Raw genomic sequence first — 26,010 nt, forward strand, 5'->3', positions numbered from 1 at the left:
TGGGGCGAACTTTCCTTTAGCTTCTACTTGGCGTGGAAGAACGCGTTTCAGAACGATTTGGCCTACCTCGAAATGCCTTGGACGCACTTTCTTGTTGTAAGCGCGTGCCATTCTTTGTTGGTATAACTGGCCAAAGCACACTGCTGCTAGCCATTTTTCATCAATCAGCATTAGTTGTTCTAATCGGGCCTTTACCCATTCTGTATCTTCAATCTCCGACTCCAAAATGATCCGAAGAGAGGGAATTTTGACTTCAACCGGTATTACAGCGTCCGTCCCATATACCAACAGATAAGGAGTTGCACCAACAGATGTGCGAGCAGTCGTGCGGTATCCCAAAAGAGCAAAAGGCAACTTTTCATGCCATTGTCTCGAACCTTGGATCATTTTCCTAAGAATCTTCTTGATGTTCTTGTTCGCTGCCTCAACGGATCCATTGGCTTTTGGCCGGTAAGGGATAGAATGGCGATGCATAATTTTAAATCGCTCGCATACCTCCTTCATCAAATGACTATTGAGATTGGCTGCATTGTCAGTGATAATGGTATTTGGGATACCAAAGCGGCAGATGATGTTGGAATGAACAAAGTCTACCACTGCTTTCTTGGTGAGTGCTTTGAAAGTGACGGCCTCCACCCACTTGGTGAAGTAATCAATTGCAACCAAAATGAATCTATGCCCATTTGAAGCCTTTGGCTCAATTGGCCCAATAACATCCATTCCCCAAGCAATGAAAGGCCAAGGAAAGGACATGGGATGCAACTCCGAAGGTGGCGAGTGAATCAGGTCACCATGAATCTGGCATTGGTGACACTTGCGAACAAAACTGAAGCAATTTCGCTCCATTGTAAGCCAATAATACCCCGCCCGCAGAATCTTCTTCGCCAAAACATATCCATTCATGTGCGGTCCGCATACCCCCGAATACACTTCACTCATGATCCGCTCAGCTTCTGTGGCATCTACGCATCTCAACAAGTTCAAATCTGGGGTCCTTTTGTACAAAATTTCCCCATTCAGGAAGAAACCGCTGGCGAGCCTCCTTATAGTTCTTTTTTGATCTCCCTTGGCGTGCTCTAGGTATTCTCTCATTTTCAGGAATTGTTTTATGTCATGATACCATAGTTCACCATCTGGTTCTATCTCAATTGTATTGCAGTAATCGTGTTGATTCCGAACTTGGATTTCTAGTGGATCGATATGGGTGTTTCCCGGATAAGGGAGCATCGAGGCTAAAGTAGCCAAAGTGTCGGCTAGCTCGTTGTGAAACCTGGGAATGTACCTTAACTCGATGGATTTGAATCTTTTGCTCAAATCTTGTACACATTGTCTGTATGGAATAAGCTTGATGTCTCGAGTCTCACATTCACATTGGGCTTGCCGGATAAGCAAGTCAGAATCTCCCATAACCAATAGTTCATGCACATCCATATCGAGGGCCATTTTCAAACCCATGATACAGGCTTCGTATTCTGCCGTATTATTGGTACAGAAGAACCGAAGCCGGGCTATTGCAAGGTAATACTGTCCAATAGGTGAGATGAGGATTGCCCCGATCCCAACTCCTTTGATATTGACAGCTCCATCAAAATACATTTTCCATAGAGGGTTGTCGTCTGGAACTACTTCCTCTATTGAGTTGACCTCTTCATCTGGGAAGTATGTGGTAAGTGGCTTGTACTCATCATCAACTGGATTCTCTGCCAAATGATCGGCCAAAGCCTGTGCTTTCATCGCAGTGCGAGTGACATAGACGATGTCGAACTCTGTGAGCAGGATTTGCCATTTTGCGAGCCTGCCGGTGGGCATTGGCTTTTGGAAAATATACTTCAGAGGATCCATTCTGGATATGAGGTAAGTAGTATAGGTCAAAAGATAAGGTCTCAACTTCTGAGCGACCCAAGTCAAAGCACAACATGTCCTTTCTAAAAGGGTGTACTTAACCTCATAATTGGTTAACTTCTTGCTCAAATAATATATTGCTTGTTCCTTTTTGCCTGTCGCATCATGTTACCCCAGAACGCATGCAAAGGAATTATCCATCACCGATAGATATAAAAACAAAGGCCTACCAGGTTCAGTGGGACCAGTATAGGGGGTTTTGATAGATAATCTTTGGTCCTGTCAAAAGTATTTTAGCAACCGTCTGTCCACTTGATTGCAGCATCCTTTTTCAGTAACTTAAAGATGGGCTCGCACGTGGTTGTGAGCTGAGCAATGAACCTACTGATATAGTTCAACCTTCCGAGCAAACTCATGACCTCCTTTTTGTTCTTCGGGGGTGGCAGATCTCGAATGGACTTTATCTTAGATGGATCCAATTCGATGCCTCTCCGACTGACTATAAAACCGAGGAGTTTCCCAGATGGAACCCCAAATGCACATATGGATGGATTGAGCTTAAGGTCATACCTTCGAAGCCGTTCGAAGAACTTTTTCAAATCATTCACGTGGTCAGCCTGTGTCTTTGATTTTATGATGACATCGTCGACATATACTTCAATCTCTTTGTGCATCATGTCGTGAAAAATGGTGGCCATGGACCTCATGTAAGTTGCCCCTGCATTCTTTAAACCGAATGGCATGACCCTGTAACAATAGGTACCCCACGGAGTGGTGAAAGCGGTCTTTTCTGCATCACCCTCATCCATTAGAATCTGGTGGTACCCATCATAGCAATCCACGAACGACTGTATCTCATGCTTTGCACAATTATCTACAAGAATATGGATGTTCGGCAAAGGAAAATTATCCTTAGGACTTGCTTTGTTCAGGTCTTTGTAGTCAACACAGACTCTAGTTTTTCCATCTTTCTTTGGCACGGGCACAACATTTGCCACCCATGTGGTGTATCGTACGGCTCTGACAACATTGGCGCTCAATTGCTTCATTATTTCCTCTTTGATTTTATCACTCATGTCCGTTTTAAATTTTCGATGCTTCTGTTGGACTGGTGGAAAATCAGGATACGTGGGAAGCTTATGAACCACTAAATTGACGCTTAAACTAGGCATATCATCATAAGACCAGGCAAATACATCTCTATACTCAAATAAAAGTTGAATCAAGACATCTCTGGTTTTTTGTTTGGTGTGAATGCTTATCTTTGTTTCTCTAACTTCTTCATGACCTCCGATATTAATTGGCTCAGTTTCATTGAGGTTGGGCCTAGGCTTGTTTTCAAATTGTTCCAACTCTCTTTTTATTTCATCAAAAACCTTATCTTTATCATATTTGACCTCTTGATGCATTATTTCGAAATTAGATAGTTTTTGAGATCTGGGTGTGAATTCCGCATGTATGTCATGTTATTAAAGTCGGCATTAACAAAACAAGACTCCTTCCTTGTGGGGAGAGGAGTTGCTTCCCAGTTATTGAGCATGGTTTCTAGGCCAATTAGTTGCATATCGGTACGACTAGTGCCTTCACCAGCCTGGAACATATTCACTTCAGAAAATATCTGGCTGAGGCCATGGCAAATTTCATCAATGTTTGCATGCGCCGAGGAATTTTGACCATGTTTGAATCGTGGATCGACAAAAGTGTAGAAAACGTGAGGGATAGGTTGCTGCAAGACCCAACCGTGTTTTTTTGCGGTGCTTGGCTTTGTCTTCATCTGCTTGTGTTGGCCTGAATCCTAAACCAAAAGTACCCCTGTTACTGAACGGAGAAATGGGTTCTGAAATTCCTTGCAATGATGCCCCCAAACCTTTTCCTGGCTCATAACCTTGTCTCATCATAAGTGCAGCCACCATTACAGATGTGGCGGAGAGACGCGAATGTAGAATGGGTTTTCCTTCCTCAACATGGTCCACAACAACCACTTCGAAAGCCTGATAGACAATAGACTCACATCCTTTCTTGGCCTCAATACATGGGATTAACGGGTCTTTATAAATGGATGACTCGTCTTCTCCATGAACAATAATTTCTTGCATGTCGTGCTCGAATTTGAGCATCTGATGCAAGGTGGATGGCACAGCTCGGGCCGTATAGATCCATGGCCTTCCAAGAAGAAAGTTATAAGAAGTTTCCATGTCCACTACCTGGAAGACAATTTCAAAATCAACAGGCCCAATCGTCATGGTAAGGTTGATCTCCCCAATGGTATCTCTCGCTGAGCCGTCAAAATCCTGAATGCGAACATTGCTGGGTCGGATCCTGTCTGTATTGATCTTCATACTTTGCAAGGTAGAGAGGGGGCATACATCTACACTTGAGCCTCCATCAACCATGACTCGCTTCACATAATTCCCCTCACATTTGATAATCAAGTGCAAAGCCCTATTGTGACCGGATCCCTCCTCAGGAAGTTCATCATCAGTAAAGGAAATTTTGTTCACCTCAAAAAATCTATTGGCCATCTTCTCTAACTGATTCACGGTGGTATTCTCTGAGACATGTGCCTCATTCAGGATTTTGATTAGTACACGGGCATGCTCTCCTGAGTGTATGAGCAGAGATAACAGAGAGATTTGGGCAGGAGTCTTTCTCAGCTGGTCAATGATTGAGTAATCCTGAACTTTCATCTTTTTCAAAAACTCCTCTGCCTCTTCTTCAGTGACCGGTTTCTTTATTGGCATTTGACCTTCTCTGATTTGCTTAGCCTTCCTCAACTCTTATGGAGAGTAACACCTCCCTGATCGAGTCAAACCTCCAGTTTCCCCCACTTCTTCTATGATTTCCTTGCCTTTGTAGGTTACTACAGTTTTGTTGTAGTTCCAAGGGATGGTTTTCGTATTTGTTACACGGGGTTGTGTGGCAGGCTTGATTATGATCGGTTCTATTATACCCGTCGTATCGCCCTGATTCTGCTTTGTGATGGGGTGACCTCCAAGGACGTATAACTTTGGGTTTGGAACATTGGAGCGAACTTCCAACCTCGAGATTTTTGGAACATATAAAGTTGCCCTCTCTAAGCTCTGGGAGCCTTTCACAATCAACGGTGCATCTAGGCTTGGACTTACTTCCAGTTTGGTTCCCTCTTGAATCATTACCACTGTCATTTCTGCTCGACCAACCGTCTTGTATTCATGATCTCAGCCAATCATTCCTACAAAATGAACATCTTTGTGTACTGGCAATGGGTTATTGGTCACATTATGAGGGTCCTCGCCATTCTTGACTACAATCAATTTTTCAACAATGAGTCTTTCTATGGCTCTTTTCAGGGTCCAACAGTCATCAGTGCTATACCCCGGAGCACCTGAATGATATTCACATCTAGTATTTGCTTAAAATCAGTGTGAATTGGGATGCATATGGTGGGGAGTGATGGGTCCAATCACGCCTATCTGCTTCAACTTCTGGAATATACTAGAGTATGATTCAGCCAATGGAGTAAATTTTTCCACCGGCCTCTGCTCTCGACCATAATCCTGCCTAGGACGAGCATTGTAGGGTGCCCGAAAATTTTGCTGCTGAGGTCGGGGGAATCTTGGAGCTGGTGCCCGTACCTGTTGATTGGGAGGACGAGCATATGATTGAGCATTAAACACTGTATATTGTGGCGGTCCCACAGAGTACTGAGGAATTGGCATGGGATAGTAATGTTGAGGGTAGCTGGATTGCCCCTGCAGAACTTGCACATAAGGGTGCGATGCCCCTCTTTGAACTTCCCTGGATCCCGAAGTCATCTTGGACCCTTCATCTCTCTTCTTTCTATTTGCCAAACTTCCCGACCCATTTTGGATAGCTTGGGTGGTGGCTTTGAGAGCAGCTTGACTTACAATTCTGCCAGTCTTGAGGACATTTTCGACCATTTCTCCTATTTTGATCGCTTTCGCAAAAGGCCTACCCATTGCTGACATCATGTTCTGAAAGTAATCAGGCTCTTGGGCCTCCAGAAAAATAGTGATCAACTCGTGGTTATCCATGGGTGGCTTAACTCTAGTTGCTTGCTCCCTCCACTTGATTGCATACTCCCTAAAGCTTTTAGCCGGCTTTTTCTTCATATTGGACAGGGAATTGCGATCCGGCGCAATATCTATGTTGTATTGAAATTGTTTGACGAAGGCTTGGGCCATGTCATCCCAGACATGCCAGTGAGAGATATCCTGGTCAATGAACCATTCGGAGGCTACCCCTACAAGACTTTCCCCAAAATAGGCCATCAGTAATTCTTCTTTTCCACCTGGACCCCTCAGCTAGTTGCAGTACCTTTTCAAATGGGCGATAGGGTCGCCGTGTCCATCATACTTCTCGAATTTTGGGGTCTTGAACCCTGGTGGCAAATGGATGTGAGGGAACATGCATAGATCACTGAACGAAACACTTTTGTGACCCCTAGTCCCTGTATGTTCTTTATGTTCTGTTCAAGACTTTTCATTTTCCTGGCCATCTCATCCGGCTCAACCGTCTTGGCAAGCTTTTCATTTTCCACTGGTGACTCGTACTGAGGAGTCTGATTATATGGAGCCGAGACCCCGAAATCCATATTTGGAGAGTAGTATTGGCCATAATAAGCATGAGATGGTGGCTCGTTGATTGGCCTCGTCACAGGAGGTGGAGGCGGGATTGTGTATGCCGGTGCGCCAGACACGACTAGAGGAGTGTTCCTGACCGGTGCGACTGGAGGTCGCACATTAGAGGTACCCTGAGCAACGTGGAGGCTGTAGTTTGGCACATACCCATGTGGTAGGATGTGGTCGCTCGTTGTATGGAGCAATGGTTGAGTAGCCAGGGGTACGGTGGAAGTTCCCTCTGAGGGACCACAGGGTGGAGGCTGACCAGACACCCAAGCTTGATATACATCAGACAATTGCTGTCTCAATTTTCTTATTTCCTCCGACTCTTGTTCAACTGATTGACCCTGGGGGTCGTTAGTGATCAGCTCGATCTCATCATCGTTGGCCATTACTACTGCTCCCTTAGATCTAGTGAAGTAATGGTGGGTTGCCAGTTTCACCACAAACCAACCACCTTAAGCTTACTACGTAAGAGACAGCAAACATGTCAGGGTTAAGCATTTTATAGATATGAATCACACATAATGAGCCATGCTCCTATCATTGTCACTATTTCTAGCATGCTTTTGGAGGCTTCATGTTTCATTCCGGCTTATGAGGTTGCTTCTTATTGACGCTCTTATTTTCTTCTCATTTTTTTTTATTTTTTATTTTTTTACTCACGCCTCATTTTGATTCTCATCTTAGAACCATTGAAAAATATTTTGATCGAACCTTTTGTGGGTTGCTTACGTATCATGTCACCGCATGAATCAGATCATTACGTAGTTCAGGGGGAAATAATAACAATTTTGATTTTTTTTTTTCAAATTGACTCTAAAGACATAAATATGACTGAAAATGCGACAAATCTAAAATTAAAAATACGACAAATGCAAAATGAAACTAAAAACTAATTGACTGCACTAAAACTTTAATCTTCAATGGCATTCTTTCTTAAACTGATATCATCAATGGTCTGCATCCCTTGGCCTCCACTCTCCTCCCAACATCTCGTACAAATTCTGAAACACTCCCGGCAATTGTGGAACGAGGGCACGTGCCTGTTGACCAACTTTCTCATTGTTTAGATGACGATGATCGTCATGAATATATGTTGCTTTCTCTGCCAATTGAAGTACTTGCTCTCTAGCTTGCCCCATATTCACGTGACAATTCTGCAACCATATCTGGGTAGTGTTGAGGGCGTTACCCATCTCAGTCTCGCGTCCCTCATATTCTTTAATACGGCGGTTTAGCACAGCTCTCTCAATCATCCACTGACGCCGCTCTACCTCAAAATCTGCATGTTGATGACCTCCCTTATGCCTTTTTATTTCTTCCAATTGTGCAAGAAACTGACCCTTTGAGTATATCCAATGGGCCCTTTCTCTTTCAAAATGCTCTCTCTGCTGATCAAACTCCAATTGTTGTTGGTGCGTATCCTCTTCAATGATACTCAAGTCTTCTTGCAGCTTATGCATTTCAACATTGTTATTTGCCTCAACTCTTCTAACTAAACCAATAGTGCTTGCCAATTCTTCTTCTAAGCGGGCCGCCTCATTTTTAGCATGCTTTAGATCTTTATCCATGCCCCGTAAGGCTGATTGATAATCTTTCTCAATATTTAAATGAATCTGAGCGACTCCGGCTTGCAGTTGGGTTTGTTGTTTAGATATGGTCATCCGAGAATGCTCTAATTCCTCTTTTAACCTTTCTATAGCTCTTTGATCATTTCTCCTCTTGTTGGATCCTTCAGGCCTATCTCTAAGCGACGAAGGGTCATGAAACCAGGTAATATATTCAGGGATCACCTCTCCATGATCTCGGTCTTCTACCATATCATTCAACTCCGAGACTTTACTTGCATACCAAATTTTCATAATTTCTTCTTCGTCATGAGGTTGATCTTTACCAAAATCATAACAGAACTTGCTCATATCTCGTGATGGTGGCACCTCCTGTAGTCGTGCAAATTGGCGCATTACCCGAAGTGGAGCATAAGACTGAACGCCATCCAATCCTATGAGTACCAAATAAGAATGGTATGCAAACTCACAAATGACCTCTTTAGAGGAGAACCAATCGTAGTTCCAAGTAATCCGTTTGGCAGACAGAGTAAGAAGTAGTTCTTTCCAGGTGCCAATCCCCTCTGATAAGTCACATTCGTCAATTCTTTTCTGGTGATCATAAGTATGATTGGGCCATAGCTCACTAAAATTAGTGATCGTAGGATGACGATAGGATTGCTCCAAAAACCATATCTGTAACAAAATGTTGCAACCATCAAAGTTTCGCGCGCCCATTTTGCATCTAGTTAAAGCACGAAAAATGCAAGAAAGAATCATAGGGACTAAAGTATAATCACCCCCTTCTGAGGTCAGAGCCTCAACTATACCTGCCAAGCGGATGTCAATGCGTCCCTCTCTTTCCGGGAGAACTACATTCCCCAAAAAAGTGACCATAAATTCAAACCTTCTATGTACCTTCCATGTTTCCTTATCTTCCTTTGATTTCAATTTTCTCACATTCCTTTCGAAATTGCATTCTAGGCCATACAACTGAAACAAAAAGCCCAACTTAACCCATTTGCCTCCTAGGCCTTCATATTGCCCCCTAGACCTTCAAAAGCTTCAGAAACCTACCCTCGTTCACATTTTTTGGTACTATGGGCCTTTGGCGGTGAAGATTGAGGCTCCACCCCTGGAAATGGGCGATTTCCTCCAAGGTCGGAGTCATTTCACAGTCGGTAAAACGGAACACATTCTTTTCAGGATCCCAGTGCGGAATCAAAGCTTCAATCACATCCCTCCTGGGTTTTATCGTAATCATGTGAACCAAATGTCCCAAGTATTTCTTTATCTCGTTTCGCTCATATTCCTTAAAGTCTCTCCACCAATCCCACAACAACTGTGGTATCTGATCGACAATGAGAAAATCTGGTATCCCTTCTGATCTGGGACTCTTTTCAGACTTACCTCTTTCCCCACTTATGGTATACCTGTCTACCCAGACACGGGGTTAGGCTTTGATCAAATATATTATTGACACACAAAAATTTTGATTTCTCGGGTTTTGACTCTATAAAAGAATATAAATAAATAAATAAAAGCTAAACTGTGGAACTATAAAAAAAAAATTGGATTTAGTATTTTTTTTTATTTTCTAAGGAAAGAATTGTAAATAGGGAATTAAGGAAAAGGAAAATATTTTTGAATTTTTTTTTTTTTTGAAAATTGGGGCCGGAACCGACGAGGTTTGCCTACATATCTCACATCCGATGAGAATCAGACCCGCGTAGTTCGGTAAAATCGACTATGTTCTTTTTTTTTAATGAAAATTAATCTTTAAAAACCATACGCACTAAACCACATCATTTTTTTTTCTCTTCGTTCAACTGATATATGCTAAAGCCAGTCGACATGCAAGCCTCCCAAATAATGCAACAAGTAGCACGTAACACGACATAATGCTCTCAACAAAGTCTGTCCTAAAACAGAACTCGACCTCTGTGTCGAGCGCTGCTAAGTCAAATGCACATGATGCAAATAAAGCGTAGCCTACTAGGGATATTCATTGCTTGTGGCTTGTTCTTCTAAGTTTGTAAATCCTAAAGGAGATGGTATCTAGACCTGGCTTACCCGGGCGGACAACCCGAGCCGAGGAGCGTCAAGCGTCACCAGTAGTAGAATAGCACTGGCTAGCTAACGGCTCTCCCGCCTAAACACGTGTGATTAAATCCTTCACCAGAAGTTGGTAGGCTAACTGGCTTTATCTCAAGACAGAAATTTTGTGATGCTGGTAGGCAAACACAACATAACTAATTATCAGAAGACTTAGAGGGATGCGAGAGAAGATACAATTTATATGTACAGTTCAACAATATCAAAACGGTAAAACTCGACAAGTAACACATTAGGCCCAAATAAATCACAATATATACAAAAATTAATAAAGCCAAATAAAGTCAATGTACAAGCTCGAAATCTTGAAGTCCCCAGCAGAGTCGCCAGAGCTGTCACACCCCTTTTCTACCCGCAAAATGATAATGTGTGTTATGGATAGTGGGTTAAAGAGTTTCTCCAATTAAACTGACAAACTTGAGTAGGGATTATTTTATTTATAGAGTCGCCACTTGGAATTGAGTTTTTGGGTGTTCCAAGTTACCTTTTATTTGAATCCCTAATCAAAGGAATGTTTGACTCTATTATTATTGGTCTGCAAAAAACAAAGTCTGGATAAGGATTTCTGTTGACTGGGGAGAAGGTGTAAGGCATTTTCGAGTCCCGTGGTTCTAGCACGGTCGCTTTATTGAATTAAACTTGGCTTAAATTAATTTTGGATAAACTGTGATTTATAGGGTTCCATGTTTTATCTTTCCGCTTTTAATTATTAAAATATGGAATTATATTTGAAACGAATCACTTGTGTGAATCCGTTTTGTTTATTGTGCCAAAATCATGTCTCGCGTACGTGTACACAATTAATAACATTTTATTATACTAAGATTGTTTTGCCCAAAGTTGCGCTAACGCATACTTCAATTTTAATATTTGAAAATCATAACTATGTCACGCGAATGTGTACATAATCACGATAATTTGATTAATTAATACGCGCCTAAAGCATACTAGCGGTGTTCATGAATTAATTCTTTCTAAGTTTGAGATTAACGTGATGCCAAATTTATGGACAAGATATTATTGGGGATTAAATAGGCTAGCTAACATGATCTATTACTTGGCCCAAATTTCTTATGGTTCAAGACCCACATTATAGCCCATGACATTCTTTTACCAATTAAGCAATTAATATTCATAAGATTAAAGTCAACAGAACATTAAATAGTATACCATATAAAGCGATGAAAACTTACTAACACAAACATTCAAGCAACACAAATTGAGAAGGTTTGATGAAAGCTAATAAAGCATGGTAATTCGAGCGAAACAGTAGAAGAGAGAAAAGAATGAAACTTTAAAATCTTTCATTATTAAGAAAATCCAAGTGAATTAATATAGCCATGTTCTATCCCAAACGTATTAAATTAAATACTTCCGATTTACTCTAAACAAATACAACAAGTTAATCACCATTAGAGCAAATTAAAGCATCTTCATGCTAAAATAAATAAATAATAAATCAGAAAACCAAAACCATTCATTTAAACATTGGCAAGAGCATAATATGAACATAGAAGAGAGTGAAAAAAAAGAAAAGAACCTCTATTGACGAAGTGCAAGAAAACAGAATCTTCCGAGTAACCGAAACTTTCGCCGAAAAATTGAACCAACCTAGAAGCTTCGCCGGATCTTCGACAGAGTTTGGCTGCTCGACTAGTTTTGCCGGAAAATATGGCAAAACAGAAGGAAACGAGCGAGAAAGAAGGATCCTATGGAGGAGGAGGCTATGGAGTTGTCAGAATCGTAAGGGTCGCTGGGTCACTTATTTTTTTTGGGGGGGGGGTGTATCGGCTGCTGAAGGTGAAGGAGATGGGGTAGGCCGTTCTTTTCCCTTCTCTTTTGGGTGTGTTTTCAATTGAGTTTTGGTATAGTGTTTGAAGCTTCAGTGACGGGTTTTCATGGTAGAACACAACTGGTTTTTGGGTAGTAAAATGGTTCTGTCTTGAAGCCAAGTGAGGGAGTTCAAGTTTTGTCAAAAAATCAGGAAGAAGAAGAAAGCTTGCTGTCTTTTTTGTCTAATATTTTGCCTGTCCCTCCCTCTTGTTTTTTTTTTTTTGGTGTCTCTCTTGCTGGAATTAATAGAGGGAAGAAGATGGTCTTTTTTGGTCATCTTTTTCCCCTCCACATGAAGAAAGAAAATAGGGATGTGTGGGGGGTTGTGTGTGGGGGACAAGCATGGGGGACAAAGCATGTGGGACAAGCATGGGGGACATAGCATGGGGGACAAAGCATGGGGGACAAGCATGGAGGACAAAGAAAAGTTGAGTGGGGACATGCCTGGGAAGATGGGAGCGGTAAATATTCAAGCACGGTAAAAAATTAGGTGCTCACATCAACCATACTAAAATTATCGAATTCCAGCATCGGATTGTCTCTCAAATCCTATATTTTTGTTTTTGGAAAGTTTTACAAATTTTTTAATTTCTTCCATCTAAATCCAAAATAAATGATGAATATAAACATGAATTTATTAAATATAATCACTTTTGGATATAGAACACTTACCCGGGTCGAAGTCGTGAAAAACCCCTTTGAAATCGCCCAAATCCAAGACTCAAAACTCAAAAGTGAGCAAACATGGCTAACACCCGATTTTATGTATTCTGTCCAGCATTTTCGCATCTGCGGACATAAGTTCAGCATCTGCGAACTCGCATTTGCAAGACAAAGCTCGCATTTGCGGAACAGGGAAGCAAAGCAGAGGACCTCATCTGCGGACCTTCACGTCGCAGAAGCGACTGCGCAGATGCGCGAAGGGAACCACAGAAACGTGAAAGATCGCATATGCGATCATGGCACAATAGAAGCGGGCATCACACCTGCGTCCCAAGCTTCGCAAAAGCAAAGCTTCTTCCCTGCCCTCAAAGTCGTAGAAGCGACACTGCCTCCGCAGAAGCGATCACGCACCTGCGGCCAAAATTGCGCAGGTGCGACACACCAGAACCAGACCTGTGTTCTTGCACAAAAATGGTCTGAAACTCGTCAAAAACTCACCCGAGCCTCTCGGGACCTCGTACGAATATTCCAACAAGTCCCGTAATAAAATACGGACTTACTCGAGGCCTCAAATCACGTCAAATAACGTCGAACTTACAATTCACACCTCGATTCAGACTTATGAGTTCCAAACTTTTCACTATACAAAACCCGTGCCGAAACATATTAAGCGAATCCGGAATGATTTCAAATTTGGCGTACAAGTCATAAATGACATAATGGAGCTATTCCAACTCTCGAAATCTCAATCGGAGTCCGATATCGATAAAGTCAAATTCACAGTCAACCTTTGGAATCTTTAAGCTTTCAAACTTGTAATTTTCAATAAATGGCGATAACTCAAGTTAGGGACTTCCAAATTAAATTTCGGGCATACGTCCAAGTCCCGAATTATAATACGAACCTAGTGAAACTATCAAAATACTGATCCGGATCCGTTTTCTAAAAATATTGACCAAAGTCAACTTAAGTGAGTTTAAAAGCACTATTTCCCATTTTTATTCATTTTTCACATAAAAACTTTTTGAAAAAATTTATGGATTGTGCACGCAAGTCGAGAAATACTGAAAGGTGCTATTCGAGATCTCAGAACACATAAATAAATGTTTAAAATTACAGATGACATATTGGGTCATAACAATGTAGGAAATTAGTTTAAATTAGAATTTATCTAATATAAAATATATTTTTAAGGTAAAAAAGGCGAACGGCATATCGTTAAGGAACTTCGTGCTTTTAATATAACATAGATATACATCCATGCGTAGTTTGTTCTTTGGCCAATATCTTCTTGTGACTAGCACATAATGTTTACATTAGATCAATGAATGCAAAATAATATTTTCACAAATTTTGGGTGTGAAAATAGACCTACAAAAAAGGGGCAAAGAATATCATAGCCACTTTTAAATCTTCTATTTAAAATATAGTCATAATTTATAATGTATTTAAAGATTAGCTAAGTCACCCAAACTTCAGGACTAAGTAACCTGAATTTTTGAGCTGTTAATTTGAAATTCAGGACTAAGTGTCCTAAATTTCTGAACAACTAATTTAAAATTCAGGACATAAGATTCGAATTTTTGGATACAATTTTTGAACTTTAGGACACGATGTTCTGAAGTTTGAGCGAATTGGCTAATCTTTAAATGTATTGTAAACTTGGATATATTTTAAACAACATACTTAAAAGTGACTACCTAGTGTCATTTCCACACAAAAAAAGTGACGTGTTTGTTTTTCTTAAGATTACGACGTCTGAATCTAAATAACAATTTGTGTATTAAGATTAAAACATCTCAATCTGAATACACATTTGAATACTAAGATATTGTATGATAAGTTATGCGTCTTTTATTTTGATGATTTGACAAACTTCATGAGAGAACCATATAAGGAACCTAACACAATTAGTTCCCTTGTATTCAAAGTAACTAGTCAGATGTCTGGTTCAATTCTCAATAAAATCAGATAAGGGAACAGCAGAGGGAACAGATATGGATCAGTTCCCCTGGTCGTCGTACAGTCAACTCTATAGCTGTAAAAGTTGTTGCACTGTATTGTCTGGCAGCAGTACAGCAGCACAACTGTAACTTGATAAGGCCAAACTAAAGGACACTTTATTGCATCATCCTTGATGACATCACACACATATATTATCAACATGAGGCAAGGGATTTCATCTCTCCAACACTTGAAAATCAAAAGATAATATTTTCTCAAGTGCTAGCCACCACATCTCTCAAGAACAAAGCTACTGCAACCTCAAGGACCAGATCCAAAGATTGAAAATATCTTAAGTCCTTAGGTTTGTTGAGTCTTTGTTATTTTGTTCTTTATTTATAATTCCTATTTAACTTAGTTAGAAACACTATATAGGAAACCTTTGTAAATCATTAAACTTTGTGTTTGTGTCTTGGCTAGAGTTAGTCGAGTTGTAAAACCTTTGTGATAGAGTTATTACAAAGTGGCTTGTAATAGAGTTGTTACAAGTTAGTAAGGGATTAGGAGGTTAATTCCTAGGTTACAATAGATTGTAATATGAAGATTACTCAGTAGTGAAGTTGAAATCCTACAAGGGTAGGTCGTGGCTTTTAATCCTGTGAGCTGGGAGTTTTCCACATAAAACTGCATTGTGTTCTTTATTTACTGTCGATTTACTGTGGGAACAGATAGAGAACCTGGTTCCCTATACTGTTTGGTTTTATAGTCTGTTGCTTATCGTGGGAACTAATAGAGAACCTGGTTCTCTATACAGTTTGGTGGACTCTTAGTTTATATCAATTAGTATCAGAGTAGGTTCTTTCTAAAAGGTTAACACCTATAAAGGATCTACATGGATGCTCCACCAAACTTCAAGGAAGGACAATCAACGTATAGATCACCAAGATTCAACGGCTAATACTATGGTTGGTGAAAAACAACAATGCATGACTTCATCATGGTTGAGGAATCAGAGTTGTGAGATGTAATCTGTGATGGACCTTTTGTTCCCATGAAAACTGTAGGCGAGGGAACAGTTACAGTCCCAAAAATAAGAAATGGGTACAACGATGCTGATAGAAAGGCTATTGAAAAGAATTTTAGGGCAAAGAAGATTCTTATTTGTGGCATATGAATACAACCGCATCTCAGCTTGTCAGTCTACTAAGGAGATCTGGGAAGCTATTCAAACTGCCCATGAGGGAACTACTCAGTTTAAGCAGTCCAAAATTGATATGCTTACCACTGAGTATGAGATTTTCAAGATGAAGGAGGATGAGAGTATTCAAGATATGCACACACGTTTTGCCTCCATTATCAATGAGCTTCATTCCCTTAGAGAAGTCATCCCAAGAAACAAGCTGGTCCAAAAATACTCAGTGTTTTACCATGTTCCTGGGAAAGTAAAGTGAATGCTATTACTGAAGCCAAGGATCTGCAGAAGCTGACCATTGATGAACTCATTGGAAATCTCAAAACCTATGAGATGAAGAGAAAGAAAGATCTTGAAAGAAGAGAGCTCAAGAAGGAGAAGAACCTGGTTCTCAAAGATGCCCACACTGACTCAAGTAGTGATGAATTTGACATGACATATCTCACTCGAAGATTTCAAAAGATGATTGGTAAAAATGGCGGGATCCCAAAGAAAGGAAGTTCCAGCAGGAACTCTAAAGGAAATGATTGTTGTCATAAGTATGGAAAGCCTGGACACTTTATTAAAGACTGTCCTCTTCATAAGAAGGATCATTATATAACTAACACTGAAAAGGCGGCTAAGAGGAACCAGGTCCCTGACAGAAAGATCAATAGAAGAGATGCTGATGACAACATGGTAAAGCAAGCCCTGGCTTACTGGGGAGATTCCTCTAGTGAATCTGAAGGTGAAGATGACCAAGGAGATTCGTCTATGATGGTTGTTGACAATGGATCTTCAGAATATGAGCCAATCTTTGCACTCATGGCCAAATCTGATGATGATGAGGAAAAGGAGGAAGATGAAGTAAGTTTTCTGGATGTTCAAAGAAATTTGAAAACTTACTCTAAGAAAAAATTGATGTCCTTAGCAAATGTATTAATTGATGCCTATCATAGCCTCATTAATGAGAAAAATACTTTAATTGAAGAAATTGGTGACATAAAACAAGAGAGAGATGATATGGTAGTTTTTATTGTAGACTTAAAGGAACAAGTGGAAGAAGTAACTAAAGAAAATACCTTGATGAAAAACCAAATGAAAGAATGGATGGACACCCCTAAGGGTAAAGAAGTGGCTAGTGAGGCTCAACTTGAGCTTGAGAGTGAGCTTAAGAAAGTTAAAGCAAGTCTTGTTGTTGAGCTTGAAAAGAATAGACAACTACATAAGGATCTAAAAAGGGTTAAAAATGATCTTGATAAGTCACTTAAATGGACCCGGTCCTCTGATGTAATAACGTCTATGTACAAGAGTAATGGTGGAAACAGAAAAGGAATCGGGTTCCAAAAGGCTAAAACCTCCTATAATCCCTACAACAAGTATGTAATTGTAGTTGATAATAGGTTGTGCACTCACTGTGGTCAAATTGGTCATTACAAGGACTCTTGTAAAGTTAAAATTCAGTCTCTACACAAAAACAAAGTTTTTGTTGAAAAGAAGCATATTGTTGAGGAACCTGGTCCTCTGAGAGGAAAATATATGTTGCCTGCATGGGCGAAAAGAAGTTTGATCCGCCCATTCTACCATTATAAGGGACCCAAGCTGGCTTGGGTTCTTAAGTCTAATAAGTGATTTCGTGTACAGGCTGGAGTGAGAGGTAGCAGTCAAATAATGGTACATGGATAGCGGCTGCTCTAAGCATACGACTGGAAGAATGAATGATTTCCTCTCATTCTAGGCCTTCCAAGGTGGGAGTGTGTTCTTTGGAAACGGCAAGAAGGGCTATATTCTTGGTGTTGGCAAAATTGGCAAAACACTCTCCCATACAATTGAAAATGTGTACCATGTGAATGGCTTGAACTATATCTTGTTGAGTGTGTCTCAAATCTATGATAAGGAAAATGAAGTGAAGTTCTTGTCCAAATCTTGCATTGTCACCAATCTCAAAACTGGTGAAGTGGTGTTGATAGCCAAAAAGTTCAAGAACATCTATGTTGAAGACCTTGATTCACTAAATGGTGGTGATCTAACATGCCAAAGTGTCATAGATGATGATGCTGAGTTATAGCGCAGACGACTGGGCATGCGAGTTTTTATTTACTGAACAAGTTGGTTATGGAGGACCTGGTTCATGGGCTGGAGCAGTCAACACTGGCTGCTACTTGATTAACAAGTGCATGATCAAGTCCATTCTCGAAAAGTCTCTCTATGAACTACTAAATGGGAGAAAATGACTTACCCGAGAGCCTTTGGATGCAAAATATTTTGTTCTCAATAATAGTGGTAAAAGGTCACATAACAAAGAAGATGAAGATGGAGAATTTACGAATGCTCCTGGTGAAGCTATAGATATTGCAAATGGAAAGACTGATTTGATAAGTCAAGTCAAGCGGAACAATAAAAGAGATGCAGCAGAATATCCAAAAGGCACAAAGGAACCTGGTCTCTCTATCACCTCGATTGAAGTTGAACATAGGGTTGTTGATGCTTCATTAGGTACTCCTAATGCAGAACAAAGGAGTAGAAGTCATAATTTTGTTGATGTCGATGATGTTTAAAATATGGAGGAACCTAGTCCTTCAAATTCTGAAGTTCAAGTATCCAACTGGAAGAAAAAGAGTTCATATCCCTTCAAAATGTAATCACACCCTTAGACTCTGGTATTCAACCTAGATCTAAGGCAAGGAACATATTTTCCCTCTCAATCTTCTTGTCTCAAATCGAGCCTAAGAATATCAAAGAAGCATTGAAAAATGCTAACTGAATAGCTGATATGCAAGAAGAACTCCATCGGTTGGAGAGGAACACAGTATGGCACCTGGTCTCTAGGCCTTCAGACAGAACATTGATTGGAACCTGGCCCAAAAGAATCTTACTTGAAGGCTACCAGAGGAATTTTGAGTATCCTAAGGGAACGCAGGACCTGGTCCTCATCTATTTTTTAGGAGATAATTTTGACTCGGTTGGATATGCTGATGCTGATTATGCTGGATATCTGATGGATAGAAAGAGCACATCTGGAATGGCACATTTTCTAGGGTCATGCTTGATCTCATGGAGTACAAAGAAACAAACTTTGTGGCTCTTTCTACTGCTAAAGCTGACTTGAACCTAGTATATCACAGGAAGACAAAGCACATTGATGTGTGACATCACTTTTTGAGGGATAAAGTTGAAAAAAGTTATGATCTGTACGAAGTTCTGGAAGACGAAGGATCGGGTAGCAGACATCTTCACCAAGGCACTGAGCAGGGAACATTTTGAAAGAAATCGTCTGGAGTTGGGGTTGATCAAGCTCAACTAAGGACCTGGTCCCTCGATGATTGGCTATGTTAAGAACGAAAGGTACAATGCTAAAAAGTGTTTTTCGGTGACATCTAACTCAAATCTATACTGTTACAGGTATACACATATGGCAGTTTCAGGACAAAACAAGCAAGAGTGACATTGCACTTCTAGAAGTCTTTGCTCAGATTTTCAAAAACCATCAAGGAACTCGGTTCCTGCGACTCAGGTTAGTAGTCTCTCCAATACATATATGCCTTTTTAAACTGTTGAAGTGTCATGTCATTACTATATTCCCGCCTCTCTCCTAATTTTTGAAGTCCAAAATGTTAAACCTTTTTTGAACAGACCCGTTGCCCCAAAAATCCACTTCTTTCTCTTACACCTAACCAAAACCGATTATTTTCTTCAAAACCAAAATCAACATTGTCTCAAAAAGAATCCTTCTCTCCAAATATGCCAAAAGTGAACCCAACTCTTTCACCTTCCAAAATCCTACCTCCATCTGAATCAAAATCCCAAGAAGTCTTTGGTAGATTTTGATGGGAGTTTAACTGAAATGGAACATGGTAGATCTAATATTCTAGAGCGTGAGGCTGAAATTGTTGTTGGGTTTATAGAAGTCTTGAAGGATGGAAGAATTGGTGAATGTGCTGAAAAGGGAGGAATTGAATGAGGACTTGATCCCTCAAGTCCTTCTCAGGATGTTAATTCTAATGATGATCTTTTCCTTTTTGAGTTATGTGTTTAAACGAACTTCTGATCTAGTAAAAAGGATTGATGAAAAGTAGGCTGACTGATAATGAAGTGGCGTGACCTGCTGATATGGTGACTTTAGATGAGAGAATAAAGCCGAAAAATCTTCACGTGTGAGAAAGGATTCAAAAAGGATCAAAATGGAGAAAAGAAAGTCAGCTGAGAAAGATGCAACAGATGATGAGGGTGAACAGATTGAGAAGAAGAAGAAGAAGAGGGAGATATGGCCACTCAGGAAAAAGAAAGGGTAGTGTGAATGAGGAACCTGGTTCCTTACAGAAGCAAAATGTTGAGTTATCGGGTTTGGAGAGGTAGAAGACTCTGAAGTCTCAAATAGTGCTGTTAGGCAGAGTGTTGACTCTGATATTGCTGAAAAATGGAGGAACTTATTGACGTTGTTGAGTTCCAAAAATAAAATCACCTTTTGTTCCTCCAAGTCCCAACGTTTATGAAGAATAAGTGAAAACTCGAACTGAGTTTGTTCTTGATAAGGAGAAGCTTGGGGAGATTCTTGGTGATCAGATTGATGGTTCAGCCTGCTCAGATAGGTAGAGAACCAGGTCCCCGTGAACCCTTGACAGAATAGAATGCTCAATTGAAGGGTGGGAATGAAAGATTGAGGAAACGGGTGGAGGACTTGAGAGAGCAGATGATCATTGATCAAAGGATTGTGAATGAACGAATGGACAGGCTCATCAAGGCCTTAGCCCCTTACTTTTCTTCCTGCCCAGTTATCCATGTCTTTCACTCCTTCCAAATTCCCTCGAATTACTATCTTCTTTTGATCCCTATATTTGATGACATTGGTACTTAGTTGTTTAAATTGTTATATTCTGTATTGTTGAAACTACTATGCTTTTGTTATAATTACTCTACTATGGGCAATCACTCTATTTTGTGCAATGACATTCCCTTGTTGTTCTTGTTATTGTTTATGCTGTGTTGCCCAAGTGGCATGAGTTAATGTTGTTGAACTTCTTTTTGGTTGTGCTTCTTCTGTTATTCTTTTCAATGATGCCAAAAGTAGGAAGTTACATAAGTATCAACAGGTGGAGGAACATAATCGAATTGATATGTTGTGTTGTGCATGAAAGATAGCTTTGCTTCATAATAGGAATATTGCTGATAACATGTTGATTATAGGTCTGATCTGTAAGGGAACATGTGAGGAATCTAGTTCTCAAGGGGAACATCAATTTTGGGTTTGTCATCATCAAAAAGGGGGAAATTCCTCTAAGTTACGATGTTTCATGTTCTGATGATTTGCCAAATGTTCTCAAAGAACCAGGTACGGACCATATGTGATCAGTACATGTAAAGAATCTGATTTTCAGGGAGAATATCAATTATGTGTTTGTCATCATCAAAAAGGGGAAAATTGATAAGTTATGCTATTTTATATTTTGATGATTTGCCAAACAGTCTCGAGGAACCGGTTGTGATCAGTTCCTTTGGTTTAGTTCTCAAGGGTTATATGGCTGATTCGTAGGGGGAACAATATGGAGATCTGGTTCTCATGGAGAATATCAATTTTAAGTTTGTCATCATCAAAAAGGGGAAAATTGATAAGTTATACGTCTTTTGTTTTGATGATTTGACAAACTTCATGAGAGAACCAGATAAGGAACCTAATACAATTAGTTCTCTTGCGTTCAGAGTAACCAGTCAGATGTCTGGTTCAATTCTCAATGAAATCAGATAAGGGAACAGTAGAGGGAACAACTATGGATCAGTTCTCCTGGTCGTCATACAGTCAACTCTACAGATATAAAAGCTGTTGCACTGTATTGTCTGGCAGCAACACAGCTATAGCTTGCTAAGGCCAAACTAAAGGACACTTTATTGCATCATCCTTGATGACATCACACACATATATTATCAACATGAGGTAAGGAATTTCATCTCTCCAACACTTGAAAATCAAAAGATAATATTCTCTCAAGTGCTAGCCACCACATCTCTCAAGAACAAAGCTACTGCAACCTCAAGGACCAGATCCAAAGATTGAAGATATCTTAAGTCCTTAGGTTTATTGAGTCTTTGTTATTTTGTTCTTCATTTGTAATTCCTACTTAGCTTAGTTAGAAGCACTGTGTAGAAAACCTTTATAAATCATAAACCTTTGTGTTTGTGTCTTGGCTAGAGTTAGTCGAGTTGTAAAACCTTTGTGATAGAGTTATTACAAAGTGGCTTGTAATAGAGTTATTACAAGTTAGTGAGGTATTAAGAGGTTAATTCCTAGGTTACAATAGGTTGTAATCTGAAGATTACTCAGTAGTGAAATTGAAATCCTACAAGGGTAAGTTATGATTTTTAATCCCGTGAGCTGATAGTTTTCCACGTAAAACTGCATTGTATTCTTTATTTACTGTCGATTTACTGTGGGAACGGATAGATAACCCGGTTCCCTATACTGATTGGTTTTACAGTATGTTCCTTATCGTGGGAACTGATAGCGAACCTGGTTCTCTATACAGTTTGGTGGACTCTTAGTTTCTATCATTGTATTAAGATCTGAATACTAAATAGTTAAGAGTTTCGTTTTCTCTACATCTGAATGTGTAAAACTTGTCTTTATTTTTTTTTAAAACAAGTATAAATTCAAATCAAATAGTACTAATTAATCTAATACTATATTAATAAAATATCTTTTTAAAATTATATAGTAGTTAGTGGTGATGATTGCTAGCAGTGGTAGTTATGGGTATTGACTGGGCAGTGGCTGGTGGTGGTGTTGATTGATAGTGGTGATTATGGGTAGTAGATGGTGGATGACAATAGTAGTTAACAGTGATGGTTGCTGGTGGTGGTGACTGATAATATGTGTGTGATATATAGTGGTGGTTGATAGCGGTGATTGATAATTGTTGCGGTAATGGTGATTGGTGGTGATTGTTGCAAATGATGGCTAGTTGTAGTGACATCTGATATTCGAGCTTGGCAGCGGTGGTGGTTGTCGCCGAGGATGGTGATAATGGGTGGTGGGTAGTGGGTCGCGGTAGGCTATAATGGTAAGGGACAACGATAGCGGTGGTAATGGTGATTAGTGGTGAAAGTGTAGGAGTACTAGTAAAATATCATTTTTACATAAGTTTTTGAATGTACAACATCTTAATGATATTAAGACTATGTTATAGATCTTAATCATTAAGAACAATTCAGACACATTAAGTGATTGTAAAACTAAAAAACAAACTTAATGATTAAGATCTGAATGATTAAGATTCAAATCCAAAAAACAAACGCACCTAATAACTGAGATATGAATGATTAATAGAGACTGTTTGGACATAAGAAAAATTTTACTTTTTTCGAATTTTTTTTTACTTTTTTCCGAAATCAGTGTTTGGTCATAAATTTTCAAATTTTCACTTGAAGATGAATTTTGAAAATTTACGAAAATTTGAAAAATTCCAAAAAGCTGTTTTTCAAAATTTTCATTCAGGTCATTCAAACTTCAAAAACAACCCAAAATTATATTCATGTCCAAACACAACTCTAATTTTCAAATATTATTTTCACTTGAATTTTTTTTTCACTTTTTTCCGGAATTTTACAATTCTTATGTCCAAACGCCCACTAAAATTTAGACCTCCATTAAGTGCAAACAAATGAAACCTTACTCAACCTAGAAGATTTTTTCAACTAGGATGACTTTTTAATTGTTCGGTGAAAAGTTGAGCGACTATTATACGACAAAAACAGTAATAGTGACTTTATAGTAATAGACAAGTACTTGGATAATCACCTATGAAATTTAGCCTACAAATAAACTTGGTTAATCTTTTCCTATTTCAATTTGATATTCTTGTTGACGCTGAGGTACGAATCGTGAGCGAGCTTTAAACACCGTGACTCGAATTACACAAAAATAGAAGAAAAGGAATTTTTGAATTTTGCCAAATATTTTGGTTGAAAGCAATATATTTTGGTGAGTAGGGAGCTAGTGAATTAAACTTAGATCTAGAACAGTAATTAAAGAATAAATAAAGTGATGATGGGATCAGAGGCAAAGCCCACCAAGTTTGAATAAATTAGAGATTGAACTTATCTGATTAGTCTAAGATTAAAGTAATACTAATACCAAAATAAGGTTAAGCATCTTCTGAAGTGTTAGTACTCCATATATGTAAATCTGGTACTACTCTAAAGTGGATAGTACACTTAGTAGTACTCAATGCTCCAGGATATCAAGTTTGCAATAGTTTATTATGAAATGAGACGTGAATAATATTAGCAGTACAAGAACTGTACTACTAGTACAATGATGTACCAAAAAAAACTTGGGACTTTGATAAAATGGACAAGATTTTACTACTTGCAGTACAATCAATGTACTTGCTACTATTGTTGTAATAAAATGTACGTTTGTGACATGGTTGAACTAATCTATAAAAGTAGTCAAATTTGTTACACTGGATATACCAAGAGAAAATCGAAGAAGAAGCAGAAGATGACACTTTGTTGGTGACTTTGGTCTCGAAAGAGTATTGGTTAGTATTATTGGTCTCGTATACACCCACTTACGCCCAAAATATAGCTTTTTCACTGTGTGTGTGTATTTTTATTTTTTTTATTTTTATATTTACATAAACAAAACTGTTTTTTGCAAAAATGTGGTTCGACTCTTTTCTTTAACTCTTGTATATACAACAACAACCACTTAGTATACAGTGAAAACATAATGCACCGGGTCGTCTTGTTGTTTATTGTGTGATCTATGGCATCAACCACTAATTTTCTCATGGCCACCATTTTTACATATCTTTTTCTATGTACCATAACCCACAATTTTTATATTTTTTTCAATATACCTTAAACCAAAATTTAATAAATTATCCTTATGTAAAGTGTCTATAAGACTGTCCTTTTTTCTTTACCGCAGCTCCGTTTCTTATTCGAAAATGTTAAGATCAGTCAACTTCATGATTTCATGTGTTTTCTCCTTTCCGCTGATTACATTTTGTATTACATTCCCTCTGTGCTAAATTGATCAAATAGGTTATTTTGACGGACAACATTATAAAATTAGATTAACAAATTATGCGCAATGTATTTATGAAAACCCAAGTTTTTCAAAACGGCAAACTTGCAGTCTTGTATACGATGAAACTGTAGGACTTAAAAACTTTTATTTACTGATAGTGCAATCAAATATTTACACCCCATTGCAATTTAACCTAGTGCATAAGGTTGCAGCTTGTGTTATTGTTTAGGTTAGTATAGTTACCTGCAACTAATGTAAAAAAATTTACACTATCAATGTATTAATGTTGAATATTACGAAAGAAGAAGGTAGCATCATTGTATGGACACGTACAGCAATAGACTTTTGGGACCAAAGTCACCAACAGAGTCTCAAATTTCTCATCTCCAAGTCAGTCTCCTTGCTGCATATATGAAGGTGTTTTGGAACAGCCAACAACTTTGTTTCTCAAAGATTTCTATTGTTATGTTTTAATTTGTTCCACTTGTGAGAATGTAACCATATAGATGCAGAGTTAGCCCCTGCGTTTTGATTTTTCTTTGGCGTCTCATGTTATTGTGTTCCAATCGGTACGGGATTTAAGATAACGTAATCTTCTATTGCAAAGTTACTTGTTCGCCTGTAGATGATTGCTCTCAACAGGTTTTGCTTAACCTTGGAAGAAAAGGTATACGAAAGACTATTTTTCCTACTTACTCAAACATTGCCCAATCAAATAGTGCGTATCGGACGGATATTTACGCTTAACGGTTCAATTTATCGATTATCGATTCATAAACATAGTAATTCGCTAGCCAACCAACGAGACATCGGGCGGATTGATATCGGATTACCGATTATCGGGTGATATAAAAAGAAATAGAGAACTATAGATAAGGGAAATAGAGAACTATAGATAAGGAAAAATTTAAGCCCAAATTTATTTATATAATATTTTCTCGAATCGATTTGATCTAATGCCAACTATTATATTCCTGATATGTCAGCTATTATGTAACTGTATGTTACAGATAACCATAACAGAAGGAAAAGTTAAAAATCACACATGCTCCAACTTGGGAGTCTATCTTACTTCAGCCTTGGTACAAAATACTCTAAGTTCTCAATTATATCTAAAAAGAAAATTCATCGTAGATCCTAAATAAAAAGAAAGTAGTAGTAAAATATTTATATTTGTTATCTCAAAGAAAAAAGAACGAAGAAAAAGAAATAGCAAAAGTCAGAGCGGTAGACAGAAGCGAG

The 26,010-nt window shown here is 39.0% G+C and overlaps 1 protein-coding gene across 1 annotated transcript; it reads left to right on the forward strand.

Moving 5' to 3' along the window:
• Positions 1-12,345: 12,345 nt before the first annotated feature.
• Positions 12,346-18,298, forward strand: LOC142167341 (uncharacterized). Its single transcript, XM_075227505.1, has 6 exons — positions 12,346-12,423; positions 14,597-14,714; positions 15,761-15,889; positions 16,018-17,351; positions 17,479-17,801; positions 18,022-18,298. The coding sequence occupies exons 1-6, from the start codon at positions 12,346-12,348 to the stop codon at positions 18,296-18,298; spliced, it is 2,259 nt and encodes a 752-aa protein (XP_075083606.1).
• The last annotated feature ends 7,712 nt before the right edge of the window (positions 18,299-26,010 follow it).

Source organism: Nicotiana tabacum, chromosome 2 (genome assembly GCF_000715075.1).
Source record: "Nicotiana tabacum cultivar K326 chromosome 2, ASM71507v2, whole genome shotgun sequence".
NCBI lineage: Eukaryota > Viridiplantae > Streptophyta > Magnoliopsida > Solanales > Solanaceae > Nicotiana > Nicotiana tabacum.